This window comes from Taeniopygia guttata, chromosome 4 (assembly GCF_048771995.1).
Source record: "Taeniopygia guttata chromosome 4, bTaeGut7.mat, whole genome shotgun sequence".
Classification (NCBI taxonomy): Eukaryota; Metazoa; Chordata; class Aves; order Passeriformes; family Estrildidae; genus Taeniopygia; species Taeniopygia guttata.
The window spans coordinates 49,447,508-49,471,247 of NC_133028.1; the positions used below are offsets into that span (position 1 = coordinate 49,447,508).

Consider the following 23,740-nt stretch of genomic DNA (forward strand, 5'->3'; position numbering starts at 1 on the left):
CATCTGTGACAGCTTCCAAGGCCACCCAAGCACCATTTCTTTCACTGGCTTCAGTTTGTGACACCATGTGCTGAACTTGTTTTCAGTGTTTTGTGAAGCAGCCTTTGCTGTGAAAAAGGGGAGGCTTTGTGGTTTCCCTACAAGGAAACCCATACAAGCTCCATTCCTGAGCCATGTTCACAGGACAGTGATGCTGTTGGGGAACACAATCTCTCTCTTCCCCTTCTGCTGCCTCTCTCTCACACAAATTCAGCAAAGGTTTTTAACTAAATGGGAGATGCCAGTTTGTTAAAGCTTCATTAAGGGAGAAAGAAGGACAAAGCTTTAGTAATACAGTGCAGGAATATAAAAGCCCTGTGGTAGTTTTATAAAGACATTTTATTCATAAAACAGTCTGTATAAAAATATTTACAAATACTTTTAATTTCTAAAGTTGAAATAAAATGCTATTTATATGTCCAAATCTAGATTTTCTTTCTTCTTCCAATGTGCTTTTGCCTTCCTCTTCTGCACTCTTCTCCCGGTAAAGGTAATTATGAAATACCTTCTGCATGAGCAATACCAAACATAGACTGCAGTGTTGCATAGCAGGAGATGTTTGCAGATGTTGTTTCAGCAGAAATTTAGTTATTATGCAGGGAGAGAGGGTTCCCCCTCTTTGCCCAGCCCTTGAGAAGGCACAGAATTGCTCAGGGATCTTGCAGCTGAGCCAGTCTGGTCTTGAGCCTCTGGAGTGTGTCAAAACTTTGTTTCCAAAATGTAACATCTATTTAGAGTACAGCCCCAACATCATGGGATCCACTTCTTGTCTGTCTAGTAAGCTGTTATATGTGTGTCCTATGAGTGCCAGGAAGCAGCTGGTGTTTCTCGTAACCCTGGTTTGTATACAAGTGTGCTTACATGATGCTGCTCACCATTACCTACACATGCTGTTTGAAACAAACATACCCTTGTAGCCATCACTGTGGTATAAAGCTAAACCATATTAAAATTTGTGTGACCAGAACTAAGTGTCACACATCTGTCACTTTGAAAAAGGCCTTGAAATACTACTCTTTGGATTGCAATATAGATACTATTTACAAAATGTAATTCTGTCATTTTTCTTTAGGTTTAAAGCCTAAACAGGTAATAAAAAGATATTTAATGTTTCCAGAAAGGACCTGTTTTAAATAAAAGGTTCAAGGTTACAGACTATTATACTGATGCTTAGTTGTGATGCAGCTTGCAATAAATTAATGAGTGCTCTGAAATAACCCCAAAAGTTTTGAACAGTGACCACCTCTGTGATTAGGTGGCAGGTGTTTGAATCAAGTGCATTACAGGCATACACCACACTTCTCAAACCCACACTGTGATTCTGTAACCATCCCCACGTGTGACTCGGCAGCCCCAGAGCACCCAGAGCTGCAGGATCCCGTGTGTGCAGTGGGTGACATCTGTGTGGGGGCACTGGAGATGTGAGGCTGCCCTCTGGTAAGCAATGCCTTCCCCATGGAGAGAGGCAATTCCTGCCGGTGTAGCAGGAGTGCTGGCACACAGCTGGCACACAGCTAGGATCTGAGGGTGGCGTTGCGCTCCTCCAGCTGCTTCCGTATTTGTGACTGGAACAGAAAGACAGCCCATTACTGCTTGTCGGCGTGCATATGGATGTGGGTGAGTACAACCCACCCAATTCCTGGCATTTTTAAAGGAAGTAGGGTTTTCAAGCCTTTACATTGTCTCCTCATTCCTGCCATCATGTCCCAGGACATGCGGTCTGGGCTGATGATCCATATTGTTTACCAAGCACATATAATGGCATTCTTAGAGACAGAAGTAGTTTTTTCTTACTTAGAGTGTGCCTGTAAAAGTGCATCCCAAAAATGCTGAAGTGGGCTTGCAGGCAGATACATTATGCCCCTGTGCATGGCACTGATGAGGCCACACCTCGACTTTGTGTCTAGTTCTGGGCCCCTCAGTTCAGGAAGATGCCTGAGTCCAGAAAAGGGCAGTGGAGGGGAAGGGGCTAGATCGTAAGTCCTATGAGGAGCAGCTGATGGAGCTGGGGGGGTTTAGCCTGGGGAAGAGGAGGTTCTGGAGTGACCTTACCACTCCAACTCCCTGAAAGGAGGGTGTAGCTGGCTGGGGTTTGGTCTCTTCTCCCAGGCAACCAGTGACAGGATGAGAGGACATAGCCTCCAGCTGTGCCAGGGGAGGTATAGACTGGACATCAGGAGGAATTTCTTCATGGAAGGAGTTGTTAGACATTGGAATCGGCTGCCCAGGAAGGTAGTGGAGTCACCATCCCTGCGGGTGCTTAGGAAAAGACTGGCTGTGGCTGTGGCACTCAGTGCCACAGTCTAGTTGACAAGGTCCTGACTGATCAAAGGTTGGACTTGATGACCTCAGAGATCCTTTCCAACCTAATTGATTCTGTGATGATGTGAAAACTGCATATTCCAATCTATCTGGCCTGGCAGCCAGAGCAAGTACTCCCTTGTTGCAGGTGCTGAGAGCTGTAGCACATGGGTGCCCAGTCCTGGGGGTTCTTTATGCAGTGCCGTGTAACAGTGCACATCGCCTTACCAGTTTCCACCGCAGGATTTTAATCCACTCGTCAGCTTCTATCCCGGTTTTTGCACACAGGTAGTATGTCCTTAGTGGGAACACTAAACTGTAAGCAAACAAAGCTTTCTTAAGTTGCTGGAACAACTGGCAGATCTCCCCAAAACTGAGCCTAGCTGGCCTGTGCCAACAGTTGCTGAGACAGAGCAGGACAGGGAGGCTGTGCTCCCCTTCAGCCACCAGGAGGGAGGTTAACCAAGAATGGGTGACAGCCTCTTACAGCCCAGGGTCCTTAAGGATAAGGACCTTCCTAAGGATAAAAGGCCCACATTTGAGGACAGAAGAGGTTACCATGTGACCTGTACCAGCATCTGACCCCAAGATCCATGAGTCTAGGTGATGATTATAGATGCTTATGGAATTAAAAATGCTCACTACACATGGGCCCACCTTTTGCCAGAAGTAATTTGGCAAAGGCATGCAGGACTGACACAGATTGTCTGACAGAAACAGACTTGAGAGTTAGAGGATGAGCAGGGTTACAACCACCAAGGGTTTACATTTCAGAATTCCCTTTCTATTTTGAACTTCCAAGCAACGTGGAGAAAATCCTGCAACCTACCAGAAACAATTGACTCTTTCCTGGGAATAGTCAAATTGCACAGCTGAGCATTCAGTTAAGTCAAGTGCTCGAATTGGTTCCGTAGCCTTGAAGAGAAAATGTTTTTAAAATGTGGACACATGAAAACAGAAGATAACCTTATCTCAGTTCATTTTCAGTGGATCTGGACACTTACAGGCACCTCCACATGTTTTTTCAGGCATAGTTACAATGGCTGTAACATTATAAGCACAAACTAGCAAGCATAACATCAGTGGTATGATAGGAAGTGAGCTTAATATGAAAAACACGGGGCAGTTCACATCTGGACAAGCAACAGAGCTCTCTACTGCAGGAATGTTTGAGCTACACAGAGGCTGCTGAGGGTTTGGCTGATGCCTTGTAACATAACTGACACAGCAGCAGATTTGGTACCACTTTCAGCTAAGGCTTACAGAGACAAACGTGTGGGTATAGGTCTTATCAGACTAGCAGCTGTTGGAGATTTAATTAATTCCTAAGTGCCTTAAAAGGGTGAAGCTGGGCAAGGAGAAATGTAGAAGTAAAGCCAAAGTAGTGCTTGCAGCAGAAGTGATAGGGTTGGCTGCCTGAGAAGCACATGTGCACAAACATACCCACACATATATATGTGCATAAAAGTTTCTTTGGACAAGCTCAGGTGCAGGGACAGACTGTGTGTAACAGCAACCCATCTCCCTTAGGAGTTTCACTCTCCCTAGGTGTGAGAGCTCTTCCTCCATTTGTTTCAGCCTCACATTGTTAAGGCCTCAGAAGAGAAAGTTTGATTGCTTTCTGCCCAAACACCCTCAGCTGTTTCCATGGTCCTTCATGAGTTGTATGGAGGTGTCTGTTGCTTTCTCATCTTCCCTTAATACTTTTGCTGACTCAGTGGCTGTTAGTAATACCCTGCATTAGATGGAAGCCCCCCGGGTTGTGGTGTGATACCAAATGCTATCCCAGGGTCAGCTGCAGGCTGCCCACCTGTAAGTACCTGCAGCCCCACAGCAGCAACAGGAGTGCCAGGAGACACTGGAGCTGCTGCCTGGAAGGAGATCATAGTCCTGACAAATACAGGAATTCTTCTTGCCTGGTAAGTCACTAATGGAGTGCTGCTCTTTGAAATGCTATCCTGCAAGCTTAATTCTAGTTATGTTGAACTGAAATTAAAAGTGATGGAAAGCCCTGCAAAAACATAACTGCTTAGAAATGGTAATGTTTGGTGAGAGAAGGCAGTTTTCTGCTCTTGTGTAAAAATCTGTTAGAGGCTTGAAATAGGGCTTGGCAGAGGTGAACGGTTTTGCTGCGTTTATGAAGGAACCTCAAACAAAGGCATTGTAAGGGCAAAGCGACTCCAGATGTGTTTCTTATATTTACTCAGATCAACATAGAAATGGAGCAGCAGCTCTAAGGATGCTGCAGGTTAATCTTTGTCAGGAGGAATTTTTAAATGAATCATTTGAATGCAAAGGATACTACCAGTATTTTTAGAACTATTTTAACAGCATGCTTTCTGTCGGGCTGTGTCAAAGCTACAAATAAATGTTGTGTTGTGCTGGTAGCTTAAAATCCACTTAACAAAGCAACACAAAATAACGTATTCTAGGCCAGGTTGGGCAGGGCTTGGAGTAGCCTGGTCTAGTGGAAGGTGTCCCTGCTGTGGTGGAGGGTTTGGAAGAAGAAGGTCTTTGAGGTCCATTCCAACCCAAACTATTCTGTGATTCTGTGTGAAAAATCCCTGTAAACTCTATCCTGTTGCTAAGACTGACAGAGCACAATAAATATTTTCCAGCTGTAAAACTTGCTTTCTCTTGTTGAAGTCATCAACAAAACTGACTTCACTTGACAGGTTTGACCTGTCTGACAGTTTGGGAAACTTTAGCTTCGAAAGCTGTGATACAGATGTGAGAAGCCAGAGATACAAGGAGGCTGCAGCTGCCTGTGTAGATGTTTAAAAGGTATAATTGGTGTTTGCTACTTACTGTCTGGTCTTTGAAGTACTTAAGTTCATTCCTATGCAGTGTAAACCACCTTGTTTTCCAGCTCTGAAAAATCAAGAACGAATGGTAACTGTCTTGGGAGAGTTTAGTCTAAAACTTAAGAAAGAAAAACTTTCAAAGCTGCTGGCTTGCCCTGGTTTACAGTTGTGATTTATTGTTGCTTAAAACACAAATTGTTCCTCTCTGCAGGGAAATACAGGTGGAGCAATTTCAGCTCCATGTTGTCTTTAGCTTCTCTGGGTGACCACAGAGTGGAAGTAACAAGGAAGAGTTTTCCTTACCTTGACTATTTTGCCTTGTTTTATCAAATATCCTTCTTTGGTACCGAGCTGTGAAGTAACAAAGGGATTGAGGTTAGAGGACTGAGTTTGGCTTCTACTTCTCACATTCCCCTCTTTGCCTACATCAGGAAGATGGATCAGTTCTTTGGGAAACTCCCCATATTCACTTGCCCAAATTTCAGTGCTCCCCTTGGGGAGATCCAGCTGTCTCAGGGAAAAGATGGAGCTGTGCTGGCTCTGAGGGCAGCCCCCAGGCTGTGCCTCCCTCAGGGAGCTTCTGCCTGCACTTGCACAGCCAAACACAGCAGAATATCTGCAGTTAGACTTCATTTAGGAACACTGGATGGTTGCCTCGTTACATGTTGTGACCGGGAGCACACGGGGTTTAACTGACAGGGGAATTATCCCCAGAAAATGCTCCTCAAATGCAACCAGGGGAATGTGCTGTTTTACTGAGCTGTTCTCTTCTCTCAACCAGGCCCATGCTTGACGGGAAAAACCTGTTATGTTCAATGTTCTTTTTGAAAAATTGGGGTTTGAATTGTTTCTCTGGCATCATGAGTGACACTTTGACCTTATGACTTCTTAGATACTGAAATTCTTTGTAGGGACCTGGTGGTGAGACCTCTGAAAATCAAAATCTTGCCAAGTTACCACTTGTTCTTGAAAAAATATTATATTTTATTGGTGGTGTCTGGAAGTCAAGTTTCTTTGGAGGTTAAAGCGTAAATTGAAGGGTGGTGATGAAGAGTTGGTTGTGAGACACATCAGAAGTGGTTCTTCTTGCAACTTCATTAACCCATATTAACATAACTCTTCCTCTTTCCCCCCGAAAATACAGTATATAATTAAAATACTTTCCTCTCTGTTCAGAGCAAACGGTTCTGGAGAAAGCACCTGTGTCACTTAGACATGAGTTACAAGGGATTTAGAGACTCTAATTGCTGTTCAAGTGAGTCTCAAATGTCAGAAGAGGTGACCCAAATGTATATTATGATATTTTTTTGTGTATGCATTTTTAAAATTCATTATAATTTTAATAATGATAAATTATTCTAAAAGATAACATGAGAATGAAAATCTTTCACATATTGTTTGTTTGAATAGTCAGACTCACCCAGGTCAGCTGCAGACAATGTTTTTCCAAGGACAGCATTGAAGTGACAACAATTATAAAAGCCTTTATTTGCCATGGGCCTGTACCGATCAAGTCTGTATTTGTTTTGCCTTGTTTGGCAAAGACTTCCTGTATTTACAAACCCATACAGGGATTAATAACCCGTCTTACTCCATAGCTCAGTCCAACAATCATGCTAGACTAGGCCAGAAGCACCCCTCCCACCAGAACACAACTTACTGAGGGTGCATTTGGGACAAGGTCACTTTCTGTCCTTCCTGTCTGCATTGCAGTGTGAACTCGGACGGACTCGTAAATGGAAGGTTCTTCCACTTGCCGTGGGTAGGGATGCTTCAATACAATTAAAGTTCCTGGAGAGAAAAGAGCAGGAGTAAGGCATCTGGCAAGTGCAGCTTATAAAATAACTTGTCAGTAGCTAAATCTCTGAAAAAAATGGTTCATTTCACCTTTTCCTAAAATTAAAAAGGTAGCTGTGAAAACTGTAAATTATGGTACCTTTTCAAAACCTTTATCCTTGCAAATGCTTGCATGAAATCTTTTGACTCATTAAATTCCTTTCCTGCCCAAGAGGCTGGCTTGGAGGGCAGGCAGGATGCTAAACTAGATAGGAGGCCATAATCATTGGGTTTGCCAACATCCCACTGTCTGGTGCTTAAATCCCCTAATCTGCCAGGGCTCTGGCTACAGGCTTCCTAACAGTAAACCCACATTACCATCACCCTCAACTGTTTTTACCACAGCTCTTTCCAGTTAAATTTTCATTATTCTTCTTTTTCTCCAAGTAAGGTCATGTTTATCGCACATTCCCTGAGAAAAAAACTGCATTCTCTATAGTGAATGTATTGTACTTTTCAAAATAGTGAAGAACATCCTTGAAATAGTTTCTGCTCCACTGTCTAACCCCATTCTTTAAAAATAATGTCACAGCATACCGAATGTTGCACCATTTGCATTTTATGCTGATATTGTAGCTCTTAAAGAGGAGAGATGCTAGAACTGGTAACAATTTGGACTTGAAACCTACCGATGTATGAGTAATTTACAAGCATTCTGTAATGGGAAGCGCTAAAAAGGGAAGTGGAAAAGTTGTATTTGAAGTAACCAGCTGAGATCTGTTTGCAGGCAGGGGGTGTATGCAAATGTGATCTATTCAACTTGCTGTATGTGGAAAGTCAACACTGGCTTATTTCTATCTGGCCTTGCAGAAAAATTATGCTTTACCATTTAAAATAAAATTGAGAACAACTCCATCACCATTCCAGAGAAACTACTCCTGAGCTGTTGCACAGAATCAGGGTATCACCATCTGTACACCATGGATAAAAAGCTCTATTGCAGAAATGAAAGGACTAATATAACATTTTATACAGTATTTGTGTTCTAATAAGTTCTCTGTGGATTTTTTTTTTTTTGGCCTCCACAAAGACAATTGTACAGAATAATCTGGTAATTATACACAAGGTCTAGCAAAAGCTGCACTGTAGCAAGATTATTCTGCCACATCTGCATCTGCTGATGCTTGGATTGGAGTTGACTCTGATGAGTCGACTCTGACTCTACCTCATTTTTGACAAAACATGGTTATGACCCAGGAGAAATCTGACACCTGTATCTGAAGGAATATTCCCTGAGTGTTAATTCTCTCTTCCTCTCTACTGTTTTTACTGTTTTCCATGGTATGGTAAGGTGGAAGATGTCTTGATACGATGTTCAATTTTTTTTTTTTTTTTTTTTTTTTTTTTTTTTTTTTTTTTTTGGTAGCAATCTGACTTAGAGGTTTCACAGAGCCAGTAGAATCTGATTAGGAAACCTTAAGGTGGCAAGTGTTGATCTCATCCATAGAGATCAGATAAAATGTCTTGCTTATTAGTGTCTGTAACACATGCAGTGAAGGAGTGAGGAATGGGGAAATACACGTTTTTATGTCATCTGAAATCTTTACAGAGCTAGGCCTGTGGGTGCATGCCTGATTTCCCAGGAAAAATACCTCACTGGCACAGAGGATACATGTGGGAGCTCTGTATTTGAACCACTCTTGAAAGTAATTTGAAAAGAGAGTGTTTTGAAAGATACAAGTGCAAGATTGGGTGTACAACTGCATTTTCTTGGGGGAAGAAACTGGCAAAGGAGCCCTTGAATTTAATGTTTGCATTAGTAGAGTACTGGTGCAAATTTAGTGTGTGACATGTTACAGTTATTGCATGTGACAACTATAATTTAACTGGGCTCTTGCATACATAATTAGTACTGCTCTGAGTAATTTGCATACACTTGCCACAGAGGACACTGAAGTTTTTGGCATTAACTTGCACTGACATGTCATCAACTCTTACACTCGAAGCTAAACATAAAACTGACATTGCCATGATAATATCCACTCTGTTTCTCCAGGGATTCTAGTCTGATGGTGTTCAATTCACTTGTAGGAATCAAGTTTAATATTTTGACCCTTTAATTCAGGCAGCATATAGGTTGGTAGAGAAACTTGTGCTTTCCTCTCTCCTCTTAAAAGCGAGAAAAATCATTGTGAAGGCAGATGGCATCAGCATGGTGATGGCACTGCGGGCAGAGCAGGAGAGCTGGTAAAAACCACATTCTCTGCGGGAAAGAGGAGCATAACACTGCAGGCTCCTTCCTTGGACAAAGAATACTGAGATGGAACAATTTCAAGTCACTCTTCCATTTATTCTTATTGGGGGATTTCAGCTTCATAGATGAATATTTATTTCCTCATTAACACTGCACTTTGGTTTTGCCATTTTTGAGAATGTTCTAATCCTCTCGGTATTTTGAAATGCTTCCTCCTCTGAGAAACTGAAAGGAGCTCATAGCCCTGGTTAGCAAAAGCCTAATAAGCTTATGTGTGGTTTATCTTCAAAGAACTTGAAAGATTGTTTGAAGTGGAATTTATTTAAATACAAATACAAATGTGATTTATGAACACTTTGGCAGAAGATCTATTTGTTAGCACAACAGAAGCTCCATTTAGTTAGATCTTTGTGAAGCATGGCTATAAATGTGCTCATACACACACTATGTCTCTCCTTACCTGTTTCACTTCCAATTAAAGGCTGGTTTGCAAAATGCATGACCAATTCCCTCAAGCTAGAAAATTCATTAAATCCAAATTTGAATGAAGTTCCTGTGTGTTCAACATGGAAGTGTTTCACAGAATCTTTACCCCTAAAATAAAAGAGGAAAATTTGTCAAGATGTAAATGCCAAAGGCATTTGGCACATACAATCCTTAAATAGCATCTTTCACTACAGGGAATCTGGCCCAGATCACAGGCCAATCACTGTCCTAGTAGTAATACTACTGCCATTACTGCCCCTCACTAATATTCAACACATCTGAAAATCAGTTTTTAATTGCTGACTTATAGATACGAGATGATGAAAACCTAGAAAGGCCAAGTTGGTTAATTTAACTCTTGCATCAACAAAAATACTCACAAAAGAGATTTCAAGCCTTCTGCCTAAATAGGATGAAATCTTTTCACTTACTGGACTTCAGCCTTGAGGGTATACTCAGTATGTGTCTTGCTTTCCAAGTAGCATCCCAATCTCACTGAAAATGTCTTCTGTTTCCCTTTGAAAAATAGGCTGTCTCTGTTTTGCACACAAACAGGTCCAATAACCTAATTTTAAATACCTTGGGTTTTAGAAATTGTTTGTTTTGTCACTGTATTTAGATGATTGGTTCTACTAGGATGGGCACTGACAAACATGAACCAGGGTCCTTGTTCCGTAAGGGAAGTAACAGCTTTTGTTTATGAAACCTGATGGCATTTAGAGAAGTGTGCAAGACCTCACTTCCTGGGTAGGCAATTATTTTGACTTCAAAATACAGTGGAGCACTTATTGCAAGTATTTATCCAGTGAAAAAGTTACTTTTGTTAATGATACTAACATCCAAAATAAAATGTCTGAGGAAAAACTTGCATTGCAAATATACTGAAAAAATGTGGTGAAGAAAATGAATTATAGCATCTCTTTCATTCACTGCCACTTCCAAAGAGGATTATGATTTCAAACTGGTATTTTAATATTTATCTTTGAACAGTGTTTATGATACTGTAGAAAACAGAAGAAGAAGGCCTCTATGGGTTTACCACATGTTTTGTGCTACAGTCAGCTGGGGCACAATAATCCAAGTGCAACTGCTCAACACCAGGAAGAGCTGCCGTGACTGCTGCAATTACATGGGTTCCATCTTTTTGTTTAATTTCTCAAGACAATGTTGCAATGAGAGCAAATTCTACTCTGCTTCCTACTTCCTTTTCAAACTGGCTAGTGTAGCTGGGGGAGGGGATTTCAAGCAATATGAGACCTCCCTTCCTACAGCTGTCAATAAAAACCTCAAGGGATGGCTAAGCATTCTTTCCTTGAAAAACCCCAAACTATAATCATGGCCCAAGTTCCTTGTGAGGCTGAGGCAGAAAATAAAGTAAAAGCTACAGAAGATATTTTAGCACAGAAGGACAGCTAGAATTGCTGAAGTTATCCTTTTTACATAAATGTATCAGAATACTTATTCTAAAATTAAATTTTAATATTAGTCAAAAAACTGAATGAAAACATAACATTAAGCAGTAGAAAAATTGTAAAACATTTTAAAATCAAAGTCAGTATTCAAAGGATATGTAACACCAGAAACAATAGAAACTAAAAAACAGAATAACAGATCAAACTTCAGACTGGGCTATTCAGTTCATATGGTAATGTAGTAAGTAGTTCTTGCTACATGAAGAGCTGAACAAGAAATTGGAATGGGCCTGAAATAGATTTTTGTAGGTCTTCTAAGGCTAGCTTCTGTTCAAGCAGCAAATTTATTTTCATTAGCTAACATTTCTGTTTCCTATTAAAAGAACTATTTAAATTTAGGGTTATTACAATAAGTTGTTTCACGAATACCCTTTAAAACTACCTCTAAGATACATATATTTTTTTAATTGTCTGAGGTAATTATCTCAAATAATGCTTGACATTTTAAAGTAAAAAATATTAACCAGAAAAACAATGATTAATTTAAAACTGCTTTCTTTAAGGAAAGCTATTACTTATCAATGCCACTATTCTTTTTGGCAACACTTGCACAGAATTGCTACTCTGAATACTCATTTTGTAACATCACCTTCAGATCTGTTGGGCACCCTTTGTATAAATGGCTGCCTATAGTGATAATAATTTCAACAGTGTGTGTATAGGCACACTTGCTCCAAGATCTTCTATCAGAAATGGGTGAGACACCTCATCCTTGCCTTTCCTGGGGAACAGGGTATGTAAAAATCAGACTTTGCTCAGTTCCCAAGCATCTACTCTTCCAAATCATAACAGCTCCTGGTACTGAATATGCAGAAAGCCACAATCTCAAGGGCATATGCTGGGCTCCTGTCAGGGATGGAAGTAACCAGCAGCATTACACAGATCAAAGTGATTTTAGAAAGTTACTGTGGTTCAGCTGAGTTGTGGTCATGAATTGTTCAGAAGCTCAGTTTGCAGCAGGAATGAGCTTCCATGCACCAGCTTAAAATTTTGGTCAAGAGGCTGTTTTTATCACACAATTGCCAAAGGTTACAAATATTTTTAGGGCTGGTTACCTCTACCCAAACAATGTGCAGGGTAGAGGTGGGTCTGATGGATCTATCCTTCAGTTTCCTCGCTAAAATGTTGTGCCTTCTCTCCTTCAGGGAGATTCTTTAAATGTGATTCCTAGCAAAGTAACCAGGCCAGTCTTAGTCTGCTCTGCATTGGTTGTGTCCTGAACAGTTGTGCCCTAAATTGCTGTAATTGACTTCAAGGCCCTGGCATTGATCACTCACAAAGTGTATTCAATTTAGTCATGCAGACCTGGTTAAGACTGAACCTCAGCACAGAAGAGAGGAGTAAAACCAGCCAAACACTGGATCATCCTTCAGAGGTGATGGTTCCTATGCAGGGATTCAGAAACTAGTAAGATTAGCACATGTGAAATGTTTGCTGCTGTCCTCATCATAAAACTTTTCTACTCCCACCAGCTGTTTCTTAAGCTCTTTTAACTGAAATGCAGATTTTTATCATGCAGACTGAAAATTTACGGCCATTCTATAGAATTATATTTTCTACCAATAAGATTAATTCATCATTTGGAAAAATGAAAGCAGTTGTCAAATCCAATCCAATTTTTTTTCCTCTAGCAAAATGTCATTCAGTGGGTTTACACCAATATGAATATATTTAATATATTTCAAAATAGTTTAAGCCCTAGGGGGGAAATAAAAAAAAAACCTGCAATGCATGGGACATTCAAACACGGAAGTATGTGCAGCATTAGATTAGTCCACTCTGTCCATCACCTACCTTACAGAGAGGGAGTACAAATCTTCCCTTTCATTACTCTTCCTCAAAAGATAGCTCCCATCCCGCCCGTTGGAGAGCAGCAGTGCTTCTGCTGCGTGTCGGGTGAGATTGTCGTGGTACCACCTGGGGAGACACAGCGCGTTAAAGCACCTTCACTCTGCTCTTGACTGGCTGATGCTGCTTTTTGGAGGATTAGAAAAAGCAGTGTTAATTGGAGTCTTTCCGCTACGATTTTGAGTTACCACCCTCCTCACAGGCACTCACAGTTTACACAGGTCTGTGTCCCTTGCAGTGGCTGCCTTTTGACATGGTCAAAGACCTATTTTTCATTAACACAAAGTTGTGTACAAACAGCTGACTGTTTTGCTGGATTTAAAACCCTGCAAATTCTGCTTGCATGAGCAACAAATTACTCAGGTCTGTGCTGATAAGATGAAAGCAGTTTTGGGGGCTATACTGAATCCTTTGTCTATTTTCAGAAGCTATACTTCCTGACATATGTATGCTTTTTGGTACACATCCTCTTCTGGGCAAACCGGCAGTGCTTAAACTCTTCATATACTCTTTATTTCCCTCAACATGCCTTCACTGCCAAGAACTGCAATTAAACATGCTTGCCTAAGCTTAGAATTAAAGGGATCAAAATTAACTGACAAAATGTCAGTGAAAATTAAGATATCTTGCTATTGTTGCCTCTTGGCCAAGTATGATCTGAGCTACAAAGGAAAACATCTAAACGTTTTTTCAATTTATCTTCAGTGAAAATTAACTTCATTTTTATAGAAAAAGTTTTGCAAGGACTTCACAGGCAAAAAAAAAAAAATCCTGCAAAGAAGTTCAGGAAGTGTAGTTTATGGGTTTGTTTCCATTCAGAATGTTCCACAATGGAAACACCCAAATTTTTACAAGAGCCAGGGATGTCACTGGAAATGAACCTGAGACTGAACACAAAAAGCTGGAGCTGTAAAAGGTTGGAGCTGAAAGCCTGCAAGGCACGTGATAATAGCCATGCACACACACGAGGCTCTGGAGCAGGAGCGAGGGATAGTGCACCCAAGGCCCTGCTGGGACCAGGCTTCCCTTGTCTGTATGTGGAGTGGTGCCAGGTCACCTTTTCCTTCCTTTTAAATGCCTGTAGCACTGGGAATGAAGCTTGTCACTGCTTCAGCCCAAGAAATACAGTTCCACTGAAAGCAGAAGTGCCATGGCAGCACTTTCCACAGCTTGTATCATGGCAGTCTTCGAAATGAAACCAGGTGTAATTGTATCCTCTTTCCCCTTAGCTGTTCATCCCAAGTTTCCACCAAACTTGGCATCCCACACAAAGCTTTAACTCTGAATTTGGACGGCTGCCTATTTGAAAGGCCAGCTGGCTGATGAATTGCTTTATGAGAGACTCCAGACTGTTAACCCAGAGGAAGAGAAGATCCATGTGAAACTCAATACAGGCAGGGCATTGCTGTTCTGGCTCTAGAATGTGGTCCATCTACAGAGTAGAATAAAATAATGAATATTTAAAGAGTCAAAGTGTCATCCTCTGGAGCACCTGTTAGCCAAATCTGCTTTGGGATTAACTGCCCAAGTAAGTAACAGGCAAAGGTCAAATCATTCCTGATGTGGGGAGGATCGAACCAGCATGGCCAGACCTGCAGCTGAGAATGCAGCACTGTTTTGAGTGGGAGTTTGTAACATTATTTACTCACTTCTGTGCAAAAGAAGCAGATGTTGAGAAAATCTGTGAGTGGTCATTGTCACAAAGGAGGCAAATTTAGTCTGAGGTTGCTCGTAACTGCCTTGTTACCTTATTTCCAAAAGAAAAAAACCCTTTTACTGAACTTTTGAAAGAGAAGTTGCTTAAGTTTAAAAAAATGCTGTGTTTAAATCCACACTCTCTTTACACACAAAAGACCAGTGACTAATGAAATGCTACTACTATGCAAAAAAAAAAAAAAAAAAAAAAAAATTAGATAAACCAACCAGAAAACAACAACAAATTCCTTAATTGGGAAAATAATGTTATTTGAAAGTACACTTTTAAAACTTTGCTGACAAGGCTGTACCAGTTTCTTGCCTAAATATGCTGTCTCAGACAAAATTCCCTCAAATGTTACTATGTTCCTCTTGTTCAGCTCAAAAAATAGAAGTGGATGTCTTGGTGTCAAAGAGACTGTTACACGTAGTTTTGGGGTTTTTCTCTTCCTGACTGTGACAGATGGTTTGATCAGGTTACTTTGATATTCCACTGTGAAAATGGTCACAAAAACTTCGTTCCAATTGCATAAACACAGGTAAAATATTAAAATTCTGAAGAAAATTTAAAATTTGCATCACAGACTACCAGGAAGGTAAATAAATGCACGCCTGTGCAGTCTGCTCTCACAATCAAGCCTGAGCTGACAGTACAAGTAGAAATCACCAGGACTAAAAATTAACCCAAATAATCCTGTGGTTAAACTCTACTAGGTATACTTCAGGTAAATTTAAGTATTTTTCACAGGGAGAATCCTTCTATTTATCTGTCTAAGGAAAAAAAAAAACAAAACAACTTTTAAGCAGTTCTTTGAAAATGGCAGGCAAATCAAGATGGGATTTATGGCTCATTTGGCAAAACTGTAAAAGGCAGTCCACCTTCAGCTGGAGTTTAGGTTGTTTTCTGAGTTACACCTGGGGCAGGAAACTGTTGATACAAAACACAATACTGTATCTACCTTCATCCTGTCTTAAAATAAGACATTAAGGAAATCAAAATGCTTTACAAACACCCATCTCATTGAAGCCCCTAGAAAGTCCTTCATAAAGTTGTAATGTCTTAAATCTTCGGTTTTGAACATGGTGGATAATGCTGGATAATCAGGATGTTTCTGAAGGTTCTTCCAAAATTCATCTTTATAGATTCTTGTATTCACTACAAAACAAGTTCAGAAATATGTTCTGTACTTTGACACCTTTCAGACTGAAAACCGTCAGTAGTGTAAAAATTATCTGAGGTTCTTGACTGAGATTTCTCTGAGAAACACAAGAAGAAATATAAAAGAAATTCCTTCCTTGCTTCAAACCCACTTCTTCTGGCTGCCCTTGGCCTTGTATACCCTCCTGATATGTATACAAACTTCTGGGAGGTTTCTATTTTCTAATTATTTCATTTTCCTCTATTAAAAATAAAAACTGTGGTCAACATCTTGGGGTTCCCTTTCTGCAATTTGACTAGCAATCTCAGGCTCAGAGTTTATAGCTGATGTCATTTATCCATTCTTGTTACTTTAACTTCATCCTAAATGATGTTAAATATCTTTATCCCGTTCTATGTAAGCATGCTTGTGTTGCCAGTGTGTGTTGTTGAATGACCATGCCATCCTTGCTGCTCTTTGGAATGGCCAGTGAAGGCATGTGCTAGGATGGGCAAGCACAGCCAATGAGATCCCTTTTGCTGCCCTTTGAAAAAGAAACCATTTTCAGACAGAATACACAAGGAACACAAACACTCATCCATGAAAGGGTGAATGCTGAGTGACTTGCATAATTCTCTTCTGAGCCATTTTTATCTGCAAACTGTGTAACATCCAGTAGAAACACTTGTTTTTCTTCCTCACAAAAATGAAAGATAGTAGCACCAGGAGAGAGCAGAGCTGAGAGTTCTGGCTGCTATTTGGTGTAAGTTTGGAGTGATCACTCTGCAGTATGCCCAGCTACCAGATAAATGCAGTAGGCAGAGGTCACACTTAGTTTTTGTGTCCTTATCAGATGTTCTCAGACAGGTGTAGCCTGGATAGAATAGAAAGAGTGTCCATGTTTGGCTTGCTTTTGTGACAAAGTCAGGCAATTCAAAGTTCCTTCCATGAAGCAAGAAGGAGGTTCCTGGTGTTCAGCTGGGTGAGCTGTGCTCTCTTCCCAGAAGCTTCCTCCCCTGCTGCAGCAGGGGCAATAGTGCTGGAGCTCTGTGGTTGGCTGGAAAGCACTTTGGCTCTCTGAGATGCAGGAACCAAGCAGAGACACAGCAAGTCTGATTCATCTCTTGTCTACCTCTGAAAGGTAACAATGACCCAGATTACTGGGAAAATGAGCCATGTGCTCCCAGTAGGACTTCAGTAGCACTCACAGCAGTTATTTACCCTCAGCTGGTTGACTGGATTTTTTGTTGTTTGTTTGTGGGGTTTTTTTGTGGTGGTAGATGTTGGCAAATTTTGTGTTTTGTTGTTTGGGTTGTTTTTTTTTTAAATTAAATATATCTTCTACCACAAGGAGTTGAATTTGCTTACACGTTGAAACTATATTCTAGCCTCAAAGATGTATTCCCACTCTTAGGTTAAAGCTGTAGTCCACAGTACTGCTTGATGGAGTGCATGGGAAAGCACTGACTTATCTCCTCTGGCTGGATGCGATGCTCTTCACACGCCTGTGCTCCAAAAATTACAGTAAAACTGACTCACTAGTTCTCTATTTTTGGCACCCTGTATTTCAGCAACTTCCAACTCTCATCTGTCAAGTTTAGTAGTTTGGGCTTCTTAATTTTTTTTCCTAATATCATCCCCTAGAAGCATTGCCCATCATCTGAAAATTGCAAAAGGGTTCTCTGTACCTCACATCACTAAAAGTGAAGTTTTGGCCATGTTTTTAATGGTGCATGAGTTGACAGAGCTCTAGAGAACCTCCAAAAGGGCAAGAATGATAAGACAGAAGTTACAGGTGCCAGGCAACCAAATTGCCTTTCAATGTGTTACACTGAAATTCACAAAGCTGTGTAAAGTACTTGGCTGGAATACAAGGAGGTCATTACATGAGGGAAAATAATTTTTAAATAGAAATAAGAGGAAATAACATCATTGTATCCAGTCTCAAGGTTTGTCTTCTAACTGTAGACTTTCACTAGTTCAGCTTCTGCTTTTCACTTCCATTTTCTCTCCTCCTTCTTTCAACTGCCTTCATTCTGATTTTCACCCATTATTTGGCCCACTTTCTAGTCACTTTAATTTTTATCTTCCTTAAATTAGAAAATAGAGATGAAAAAAAAATCTTATCACCCTTTACCCTGTTCAGTCTAACATATTCCTCGGTTTCACAATTTTATTATCACCTGATCTAGGCCTGTGGCTTAATTTCTCTTCTATTGCTAAAACTAAGCATGAAATGTATTGTCCAGCCTTACAAATATCATCTGTCATGGTATTGTCAGACCTGAAAGGGCATAAAAGTTCTGCTGCCAGGAGTGACAAGGAAAGTTTGGACTGTGTAAGGAAAAAAGGCTACAAAAATATAGTTTTGCCCTGTGCCTTTCACTTTTCATGAACAGTTTCACCCAAACTATGCTGTATTGGGATGCAACCTGTGCCACCAGAGCCGGCTGTAATTACCGGGATGACGGGACGCTCCACATTCTCATCTCTTGCGCAAATAACCGCCACACGGAATTCCCCAGCCTCACGCACTACGTGCACAGCCACAGGAGCTCCTCGCTGCAGATTTCTGGCTGTGTTTTCAGCTCTAACAGCAACAAAGGCAACTGGAAAATGGATTGACTCCAGCAATAACCAAAGAGGCCTTCAGAGAAGAATCCCATTGTCAGTTTCCTTTTAAGCCAAGGTGCTTATGTCTCTTCTGGCAAACTTCAGTGTTCCCGTTTAAACATTTTGGTAGATTTAAGGACAAAGCCAATGGCTGAGGTAACAAGTTTTTAACAACGTGTTCTGGTTTTGACCTTCCTTTTCATTAAGCATTAGGTTCACCTATATACACATCAATACAATGAAGCTGACTGTAATTGGAATTTTCCCTACATTGCTGACAACTTTCCATTCTGTTGAGCAGCTAAGCTAGTAAACTACGAGCATATCCTGGTACTCAGCCTTTTTTTCTCTTTAGAGTAAAGTCCTTCCCATTTCACACTTCTTTAAACCTTATCCAACTTCTTTGATTTTTGCTCCAGAAAGCAGAAGCTTTAAAATAAACTGCTTCAAATTCCCCCACAAGGGTGAATGTTGAAGCTGCCTCTCATTTGAATGACCATTGTCTCTGTCTGACACACACTCCTCACCAGAACCAGATCTCAGTTGTGCTGGACACTGCATCAGCTGTCAGGGGAACTCTGCACTGTGAGAGTAGGGGACTAAGTTTAGGATGGAAAACCCTTGTGATGACTGAAAATTTAATGGCATGGTCTGGAGTGCGATACACCTACTTTTCACAGCTGAAAAAATATTTACATTAAGCGATCTTTCAGATTTTGCAACAAGAATATCTACTGCATGAGGACTTCTTTTGCATCTTTAGTCAAAAAAAGAAAAAAAGAGAAGAAAAGTGGCTTTAGTACTAGCTGAAAATAAAGGGCCTTGTTTAATAATTTGAAGGGACTCTTTTACCTGGCATTGCTTATTCAACTTTAACTCAACACACTTCCCTGAAGGAGATGCTGAGTGTTCTGTGAACGGGTGAGAAGTTTAGGTTTTCCATTGAAGTGGAAGTAAAATAAAGAAGGTACAGCTTTAAAAATGCATACTTGTAGCCCTCTAATTTGTACTCTTTCCTTCTTATGGATACCACATTAAGTACCACATCAAGCTGTATTTCTACAAGACTATCTATGAGGATGAACTCCTTGCTGTTTATAGGCAGATGTTACTGGCATATATTAACTCTGATCACATTGTAGAAATCAATAAAAGTCTGGTAATTGGGAATCATGCTTCCCACAACAGCTGCAACTAATTTTTCTTTCCTTCTTCCCTGTAGACTGTTTCAGGATGAGCGGACTCTTACAGTTGTAAGGAATAAGTATAAAATGGCTACTCTGGGTACCACTGCAAAGTGACTTTATTGAATTTCGTACCTGTTAGGTGCTTCAGTTACCAGGCATTTCATTAAAAGGTTCTTTTAAATATGGGAAAGTAGTACCAGTGTGGAGATGGAGTGCAACAAAGTAGCTTAGAAACTCTAATTTGTTCTCTAAGTGAATGAATCATAAAAATAAGCAATTAATTGGTCCAAATCCACAAATGCTCAGGTAGTAAAACACCTTTACATTTTTCATAATTTCTTTTTGAATGCAGAGCTGACACCAGAGCCTTTTTGCTTTGTCAGAATGATCACTGGCCTTTCCTTTGCTTTGCCTTCCTTTTGCTCTGCTGCCACTGATCCCACCCTGCCTGCACTACCCGTGCTGCTCCAGCCTGTGTTTCTCCTTGCCCACGGCAATGCTGCTGTGACAAAGTGACCCAAGCCTTCCTCCTGTAGAAACCAAAACTAACTGGCAGAAAAAATGGGCAAGCCACATACGACAGGGAACAAGGTCTGTTGAAGCCTTCCTTTTTGTTCCTGGGTTTTTGCTTTTTGATGAGCATGATGGTGAGCCTCGCAGTGGCTGTGAATTGCCCGCTGCTCTCCCTCCTGATGCTCCAGGCCCCTTTGGGAATCCTGCTGCCTCCCGGGACCCAGCAGGGACAGCAGCTCCCCAGAGCAGAGCCCAGGCTAAGTTACAAGGAGGCAGCTGAAGGGATGGCACCGGCAGGGCAGTGAGGACAGGTGTGGGGTCGGTGCTCCCTGGAAGCGGCGCGGCACAACCTGGGCTCTATCCGATGGCGATGGCTTCACGGCCACAGAGGTTCTCCGACGGACGGCGCACCCGTGCCACCAGCTCTCCTCTACATCCGAGCCGTGTGCCTGAGCTCTCGGTTTTCTAACTATTCTTTATTTCTCCCGCTCCCCCGTGCCAGCCCCTCACCCCTGCCACCGGGACGAGGCGCTGGGATTCTCCGAGAGCGCGCAGCGCGCACGGAGCGCTCTGGCGGCATCGCTCAGACAAACCCGGCGTTCCCTCCTCATCCCTCACTTCACCCCGACATCCACCAGCCGGGCCCGGCAGCTCCCACCGCGCCAGCCCGGTCGGGTGTCCCGGCACGCCCAGGGCTGTCGCTGAGGGTGCCCCTTGTGCCGCTTACCCGAGCGCCATCAGCTCCCGCTCCAGCGGCGCGGCGGGACGCAGCTCCCGGCGCTGGGCCATGCTCCGCGGCTGCTCCGCCGCCTCCGCGGGGCTGAGGAAGTGCGGCCGGCACCTCCCCGGGCGGGCCCGGCCCCTCCCGGCCCCTCCCGGCCCGGCCCTCGCCGCCCCGGAGCGCCCCGGCCCGGGGGGAGACCCCCACCCTCGGCAGCTGCAGCCAGAGCCCCCCCGGCTCCCAGCGGTGCCCCCGTACTGCTAACACCTTGGTTTATGGCCAGAATGATTCACACTTCCCGCTGCTTTCATCTGTCTCTCCCAGAAGTTCGTGTTCCAAAACGTTTCGTCGTCCGCTCGTTTTTCTCCCGCGATCTATCAGTGAATGCCCCTCGCCTTTTCTGTGTCCGCCGAAGTGTGCTCAGAGGGGAAATCTGCGGAGGTGAAATTTGTGGATCATTCTGTAAGCGTCAGGTGTTCAATCCTTTCCCCAGCCAGCCCCCAGAGTCCAGGGGGGCTGTGGCTTGTCCCTCCGAGCGCATCTTTCCATGGCCCAGCCGCTGGATTGCCAGGCAAGGGGGATGCTGCTTGCCCAGGGTCTGCCTCGCCACGGCCCCGACGCCCTGACCCCTGATTGCCGTGGTGATCCTCCGTGCAGGCTTTGAAGGGGTCACGCTGTCTTTCTGAAACAGGAATAGGAACTTAAATGCTAGAAATGTACAGCTTTATTCCCTCTTTGGAAGTATCAGGAGGACTGAACTTTTTGGATGAAAAATTTCTGAGAATTATCTGGTGTCTGTTCTTTCTAATGCTTAAACGATCTGTGGCAATACTAGAGAATATTTGTGTTCCCCAATACTTCATGGACAGTATTTATTATAGGTGTGGCAGATTCCTCACTAAATTTTTTTGAAAAAAGGTCAGGACTCCACAGAAAAGAAAAAAAAAAAAAAAGAAAAGTGACAGAATACTCCTTTCCAGTCAAACTGAAGTTTTCACCAGGTATCCAGTACTAAAGATCAGCTGTTTCCAGAAAAACTGGTATTTAAAGAGGATGGAACAGCTACTTATTTTCCCACAAGCAGTCAGTCATATGAACTGCATGCTCAGTGTCAAGCTAAGAGTCATTTGGAACAGGATTTTTTTAGCCTGCAGATCCTTCTGGTCTTAGGGAATCAGTTTTGAAAGAGCTTTTCTAGCTCTTTCAAATGGTAAAATCTTCAGAGAGGTTCTATGTGCCAGATCAGACTGTGCTTTGAGCTTCTAATTGTGGTTGCAAGGTGCTCTGCTTCTGTACTTACCTGTTCATGTCAACAGGCAGACATTTAGTTGTAGATAAAGATTTTGCAAATAAGTTTGTTTGGTTTTTTTCCTTACTAGGAAAATGTAATTTTTTAGTGGGGAAAAATACTTTTTTCCTTTTTCTGAGTTTGCCCCTTCCTCTATTGCTTGTTGAAAGCTTGTGATCTGATATTCTCTCTGGTAACCTGACTCTGAAATCCACAACATTTGTTAAATAGATGCTTTGCTGTCTCCAGTGTTTGCTTGTATTTGCTGGATAGATTTATTTATTGTTGTTCTCTTCTGGAAGCTGCTGTGTTTGATTTCTGCAGTGATTAACCCATTCCAGATTGTCTTGTCTGTTCTACTGATAGAGGCAGAAAAGCACCTATGACAATTTCTGGGTTACAGTGAAAAAGGCACAGAAGGAAAAATTAATTAAATTCCAAACAACAAAGATCCACAACTAAATTTTAGTAAGTTCTACTTATATCACAAATGGTCTTAAAAGTTTAGCAGTGCAGGCTCAAAAGTGGTTTCCAGCCCTTGTGTGCATCATTGTGTTTTGTGCACCAGCATGTTGCGGTGGGAGGGGGTTTCCATCTGGGAGCAGACACTTCCTCTTACTCTGCACCTGAGAGTGCAACGTTTCCTCTTCATTTGTAGAAAAAAAAAATTAAAAATAAAAAAAAAAAAAGGCAGAAATTGTACTCTCATGCAGCAGAGACCGTCTTTCTCTTGAAATCTACTTGATTTTAGGTTTTCAGCACAGGTTAGTCACTGGACAGAAAGGCTGCCGACTGCCAGCTTGCACTTCCCCAAAACCAGAATACTTCAGTGTGTGTGTTTTGGTCCTCATCCCCAAGCACAGCTATTCCAGTGGAGGAGTGGTTCCATGTGCAGTGTGAGTGCTGTGCAGAGCAGACCTGTAGATAGCAGCAGTGCTCTGGTGCTTGCAGCTCAGCCCGAGCGCTGCTGGCCACAGAGCACCTCCAAAAAACAGTTTGGCTCTCTACTCATCCCCACACAGCTGTCAGTTTAAAACCAAAGAGGGATTCAATTAAAAAAACCCAGTCTCTTCAAGTCTTTCTTGAATAACTGCACCAGCTCACAGGAAACAAATGCCAAACCACAATTGTTTTAAATTTAGGTCATGAAAAACAGAAGAGCTATGGCCATCAAAATGGGGAGGGTCACTAATGATCAATACATGTGCAAGTATTCCTTGTGTTGTGTCACACTAGGTTATTCCAGAATACCACATTTACCAGCAGACTTCAAAACCCAGTGAATGCTTTACAGTGCAGCCACCAGGTCTCTCAGTTCAGCAGGTGCTTGCTTTTATGATAGTGGTTTTGGAGAAATCTGTGTGTTGTGTTTGGACAGAAATTGTGGGATTGCTAGGTGAGCTTATGTCACATGTCCTGCAGGTGGTCAGGTCCCAGGATCATGATGGTTCTTCCAGGTTTTTGAGTTTTTATGCAGCAATTGTTTAAAACTGTTTGAAAGGTTTAATTTTTTTTTCAGGTAGCTGTAATTATGTACTTTAAGATATACTAAATTAATAAAGGAGAATTTGGCTTAGATAGGCATATGACTATTAAATAGATAT

At 42.0% G+C, this 23,740-nt stretch overlaps 1 protein-coding gene across 2 annotated transcripts; it reads right to left on the minus strand.

Annotated features, from left to right (window-relative positions):
* Positions 1-359: 359 nt before the first annotated feature.
* On the minus strand, positions 360-21,512 carry DAPP1 (dual adaptor of phosphotyrosine and 3-phosphoinositides 1). Of its 2 annotated transcripts, none has more exons than XM_041715925.2 (9): positions 21,116-21,512; positions 12,927-13,049; positions 9,635-9,768; positions 6,805-6,935; positions 5,448-5,495; positions 5,149-5,211; positions 3,170-3,255; positions 2,569-2,656; positions 360-1,604 (listed from the first exon to the last, which is right to left on the minus strand). In XM_041715925.2, the coding sequence occupies exons 1-9, from the start codon at positions 21,157-21,159 to the stop codon at positions 1,554-1,556; spliced, it is 768 nt and encodes a 255-aa protein (XP_041571859.1). In that variant the 5' UTR covers positions 21,160-21,512; the 3' UTR covers positions 360-1,553. The 2 variants fall into 2 exon arrangements, with proteins under 2 accessions (XP_041571859.1, XP_002192670.2); XM_002192634.5 differs by lacking the exon at positions 21,116-21,512 and adding an exon at positions 20,855-20,985.
* Between the last annotated feature and the right edge of the window lie 2,228 nt (positions 21,513-23,740).